Source organism: Branchiostoma floridae, chromosome 19 (genome assembly GCF_000003815.2).
Source record: "Branchiostoma floridae strain S238N-H82 chromosome 19, Bfl_VNyyK, whole genome shotgun sequence".
In the NCBI taxonomy this organism is placed as follows: domain Eukaryota; kingdom Metazoa; phylum Chordata; class Leptocardii; order Amphioxiformes; family Branchiostomatidae; genus Branchiostoma; species Branchiostoma floridae.
In genome coordinates, this window is record NC_049997.1 from 1,391,390 (window position 1) to 1,397,156 (window position 5,767).

General features: G+C 42.7%; 1 protein-coding gene across 1 annotated transcript in view; it reads right to left on the bottom strand.

Annotated features, from left to right (window-relative positions):
* Positions 1-4,198: 4,198 nt before the first annotated feature.
* LOC118406970 (tumor susceptibility gene 101 protein-like) overlaps positions 4,199-5,767 on the bottom strand; it is a 4,882-nt gene continuing 3,313 nt past the window's right edge. The window contains exons 5-6 of the mRNA XM_035807370.1: positions 5,151-5,448; positions 4,199-4,890 (exon numbers count right to left, since the gene is read on the bottom strand). Coding sequence (XP_035663263.1) covers positions 4,697-4,890; positions 5,151-5,448 — 492 coding nt within the window. The 3' untranslated portion in view covers positions 4,199-4,696. The remainder of the gene's footprint in view (positions 4,891-5,150; positions 5,449-5,767) is intronic.

The window sequence follows — 5,767 nt, forward strand, 5'->3', positions numbered from 1 at the left end:
ACTGCAGTAGACAGTTAAATAAAAGCCCCTTGCTCTGGGAATGCAGCACTACCGCGTCTGTTCTCTGGCTCGATTGTAATGGATGGTCTGGGAATGCACCAGTAACAACTTGCTTGGTATTATTACTGCACTGGTAGTGGTACATGGACTGCTATATACTACCGCTATTTAGTTGAAGTCTATGAGATCCACAATGTTGTTTCCCCTCTCAAATACAAAGCTTGAGGTATTGACTACAACACAGTAGTCTGTTCCACCACGTACTCCCCCAGGGGACGACGTGAACAATTGGTGTGACGTCACCTAAAGACGTAGCACAGGTCAAGGATAAGCTCATAAACCTCATAAATCAGCATCAAAGACGCATTAACACGCACATTGGGGAGATAGACCAGTCGATCACTAACATACAGCCTGTAGACGGTATAAGTACCATTGCGGACATAGTGCTTGTGGCTACTCCTCGGCCATGGTCCACATCTGCAGAACAACCCGTGAAGGGCATTCTGTCAATGAATGAATGACCTTTATTGTACATTTGTGTTCAAACAATCTAAGTACGGGTCGTAGCGCTAGTGATAAGGTACAATTTTGACAAAAAAGGGTATCTATCATCTCTACATATACTAATACATTCTAGTATGTACAAGTTCAACTTCTTCTCACTTCTTAAAACAGTTATAAACATAAGGACAGATGGAACTAGAGTTCCACGAACACATACCTTTGCCAAATAACAAGGTTTGTTATGTAGAATGATGTCTGTAGACAAATGCGTTACTCATTTCATTTTCTTTATAATCATATGCTTGGAGTTGGTTTATAAAATGTCAACATTGATTATGCAAATTAGATCCCAAGTTACCATTAATCGATATCAAATTGTATCAAGTATTGCTTCAGCTATCAGCATACCAAAAATCATGATGATCCTTTGATCCATTCTTGACTTATTCTCTTTCAGTCTTTAATAAAATACACCCCTTACTCTCTTCCCTCTTTCTCAGTTACATATGTGACAACTTTGATGAAAGTACTATAATGAAATGCAGTGGGTTTTTGTACTTTTCCTAATTGATTATGCAAATTAGCTGTTGATTTGCATAATTGGTATCTCATTATGTAGGTCTTCACTTACGCTACCTAAATACCAAAAAACATGATGATCCGTCAACATGTTCATATTTTCTCATTAATAATGCAAATGAGGTCATCATTTGCATAATTGATATCTATAGCCATTTCTCTCCATCCCAGCTACATATGTGACAAGTTTGAAAGTCCTATCATGGAATGCTGTGGATTTATAAATTTTCCTAATTAATTATGCAAATGAGCTGTTGATGTGCATAATTAGTATCTCATTATGTAAGTCATCACTCATTCTATCTACATACCAAAAATCATGACGATCCGTCAACATGTTGTAGAGTTATTTCGTCCAAAGTTGAGTTTCTGCTGCAGTACCTTAGCAAGCCGCTAGGGGGTCCATTATCAAACTTGACCTTCGTTTCCCGATCCCTACCCACCTACCAAATATCATCAGGATCCATCCCAGGCTTCTCGAGTTATGCTGTTAACACACACACAAACACATCCAAAACCTAACCTTAGCCATTCTGGCAAAGGTAAAATTGTCGCAGTGGTTTTAGTCTATTGTCCAGGTTTGTGCGGCAACCCCTCAGCTCCAAAACCATAACTCCACAAATGTGCATTTTAGTTGTATGAAACTGTTCAGAAGTCACCCTCAAGCTTAAAGCATCGAGAAACAAGTACCATTTCCACCACCCTGTCACAATTGCAAGGGGTTAGGCACTACTTCTAAATTTGCACAAAGCCCACCATACCACATATTTATCTAGAAAATTTTATATAATATTCCCTGGAGAATCCCTTCTTTACTTTTTTGTAGACAGTCAATGAAAACATGTCTGTATATATATATCTTTCAACCACATTTTCACCAATGTACATTATGTACTTATTGTCTAACTGTGAATTCAGACATCCATAGAAAAAAGTAACCGATATCGTTTCAAATTTCCCTTACGCCTTGTAACCTGAATTCCTTACAGCTGTTCATCAGTTCATATTCAATTTGATGACAGAGTGATAACACGCCTACTCACAATAGGGGATGTGTTAAAAAGTCCGAATGTTTGAAGTGTAGCCACAACTTGACTGTACATTAAATATATGTATTACTAAGTCAATTGGGAACAATGTCCCAAGCTCTGCTCTACTACCTCATGTTCCTTGTATCTCTATGTACACCCAAAAGATTTTCCACAAAATCACCTCCGTGTAATTTCTGCTGGGCAATTGTCTTCTGAATTAGCTCTGCCCCAAATCTCACAACCATATGATATAAAAGGTAAGATACATGTTCTACATAGTTCAAGCTGACTCTTTGGAGACAGACTTGAATGCATGAAGGCTTTGAGACTGAAAATGGCTTTTAAAAGACTACTGCAAGGACAGCTCAAATTGAGACCATGTAGTGAAAAGAGAGATGACAGTGTACCTACCTCTCAAACTCAAAGGAAGGAGAAGAATACAGACTAAGACAGTTGTTATGTACATAAGCCCATCATTTTGGCTTGCCAAGTTGATCATATGGCCTAAGGGTCAACTAACACATTTGCAAGGTCTGACCTTTACACCTCTGAAATATCAGGTTGCTCACAGTACTGACTGATCATAGGCCAGTCCAATTCATGGACCAGGAACCCCTCAACTGTGGTGACAGCTGCTAAGGTGGAGTGGGGTTGTAAAGCTTCAGAAGTTTTCGACAAGAATGCCCCTGCTATCCCTACACTAGACGCTAGGGGGCCCAAACTTATGTCACTAACTCCTGAGCACAACAGCTATCTAACACCCAAAACTCGTGGCCATACCATGTTCAGAAGATGGAAAAACACACCCGGAAGTTGCGCTGCAGTACCAAGGGAAGCCGCTAGGGGGCCCATTATCGAACTCCCCCTTCGTTTCCCAGACCCCTACCCACCCACCAAATACCAGCTGCATCCGTCAAAGTCTTCTCGAGTTATGCTGTCCGCAGACAAAAGTTTGCAATTAAACCGGCGCCCGCACTTCCATGAAAGCTGCTAGGGGGCCCAAACTCGCAGCAATCACTCCCTGCTTTAAGGGCTCCCTAACGCTCAAAAATCATGACCGCAGCATGTCCGGAACGCGAGATATCAAGCATGCAGGTCCTGCTGCAGTACCTTAGCAAGCCGCTAGGAGGCCCATTATCGAACTCGACCTTCGTCTTCCACACCCCTACCCACCCACCAAATATCAGCTGCATCCATCGAAGTCCTCTCGAGTTATGCTGCTCACAAACGGGGAGAACCACACCACCAAACCGAAAACATAACCTTAGCCATTCTGGCAAAGGTAATCAATAATGTATGGTTTAGCTAATTGCATGAGAAATATGAATTTTTCCGTGGTATTCAAGTATCGGAAATTAGGGAACGTATGTTGTATATTTTCAAAAAGGACGTTTCTTTCGTTGTTGTATAAAGTACAGTCAACAACAAAGTGACACTCATCCTCTATCTTATTCAAGTTACAACTCAAGTCCACATGTATCCTAGACCGTGAACCCCGCTTGTTCGAACGGGGAGTAAGAGAGGCAATGTATGAGAGCCTACAACTCTCAACAGGAAAGGAGGACTCTGTGTGTCGAACTTTTGGAACTGTCGGCCTTTGGTACCTGACCCTCCCACCTCAAGACACAGAAATAAGTCCTTATTAGCATACAAACTTGTCTTGACCTTGTCTTCTAGTGAACCATCTTAGAGTTGGTTTCGCCTCACTAACGGTAAACCTACTCATTCAGAGACTTGGTTTGAAAGCTGCTGAATCCAGATATCCGTGCAGTAACTGACGAAGGAAAGCGGATGCTGTCTGAAATGACTGACAGTTCTAGTTTGATTCAGTTGCGTGAGTAACTGTTGCCTTGTACATTTGTTTAGCCTGACTAAAATCGCGCTCCTAGCGGCCGGCCCTACAATATTACCGCCGCCCTCGGGGAGGGGGTCATTAACCCCAACCAGCGAGAGATTGTGTAAACACAGGCTACACATTTGTTATTTCCAGTAAATCTTCAACACAGTCACGTTAGGATTCGTAACTGTCCCTGGACAAAGAACAGATCTGCAAAAGTTGAAGGACGCTGTACACGTGGCAGTACGGACTTAGTCATTTATTCCATTGAACAATGGCAAATAAGTATAGATCTAGAGCAGTGATCTTTCAACAGTGGTATATCATTTTGTATCTTTGCATATAAGACGGTAATACTACTGGAATGCAAAATGTCTTTAGCTCGAGAGCCAGGATTTCCGTAGATCATGATACATCACAAACCTTAAGGTAAACAATGTCTTAGACGTATTTACAGTGGTGCTTTACAATTGTTATTTTTTCGGTTTGTACTGAGGAGTATAAATCTCCATACAGTACCAGTCATGTACTTAGTTATAACTGTACAAATACAGAACCGTTTATCATATTCATCTAAGCTGCAGCAGCAACTTCAATGCGACATCTTTCAACCCAAGCCTACGGGGGTTTAGTTAAACATTCACAAGAACCGGTAGAGTCGGGTAGACTTGTCATTCTCTGTATATCATCGGCACTGAGACAACTGTACAAGTGCTGCCATCATTCACGTACCCTTCCAGAATCAGACTTTGTCTCTGTCTGTCCCCACGGCCATGGAGCCGTACTGCACCGTCAGGTACTCCATCCTGCCCACCCGCGGGTTGTACTTCTTCACAGAGATCCGGCGGTGGACGCCATTTTCATCCACAAGTTGCTCGCACACTTTCTCCTCCTCATCATCAGAAGACCCAGAGCTGGAGCCGGCGCTTTTTGTCCCTGAAATAAAACAACATTGCCGTTATGAGTGAATGCTCACTGAACAACGAACAGTGTCCATTTCTTTGGGAAGGCTATAGCATATGCATAAATTTGTGTCCGAAGGTTAATTGCAAGTACATGGTAGAGATATAGGAGGCATATATATGACAATAGAGAGAGACTGTTCATACTAGTGATGGATTTTTCTATTGTATATGGTTCTGAGACTTGAAGGTAATGGACAAGCGTAAGGTATCTCGTATTGTCATTATACTCACTGAAAAATCTGTCTCCCAGGTTTGGCATGAACCCATCGACTGCGTCGTCGTCCCCATCCCCGGCACCATCCGAGGGTCGTGAGGGGGACGGCCTGCCGCGGCGGCCCAGGGCCGGGGAGGCGGGCCTGGAGTTGGGTCTTGAGCGGGAACTGGAGCCTGACCTGGAGGGAGGGTTGGACAGGGCTTTCCTCTGCGGGGTGGGCGATGCTGAGGGTGACCTACGCCGCAGGGTGACGGGTGAGAGCTGGCTGAAGGTCAGGACCATAAAGTCCAGCAGCCCGATCAGGTCACTTTTGGGCTGAGAGGAACGAACACAATGAACACCGAGCATTGTGAAAATTTGCTTCATGTCGTTTTCGTCTAAGAGTTTTATCTTCAAAACTATACTCTGCGTTCAAAGCTATAGATATTTGTACGTTTGTACGTATTGCAACGTTTGTCTGTGTCAGTGTCAGTGTCAAGTCTTTAAACATCCATTCCAGTTAAAAGCAATCAATGTTTTTGAATTGGTGGATTTTATGTGCTGTAACTGTTGGCGTACTTAAGATGTATATTTTTAAATGTCATATGATGCCTAGAGAATTGAAGCTGAATCGGAATCCTTTTGCCTATGGTGC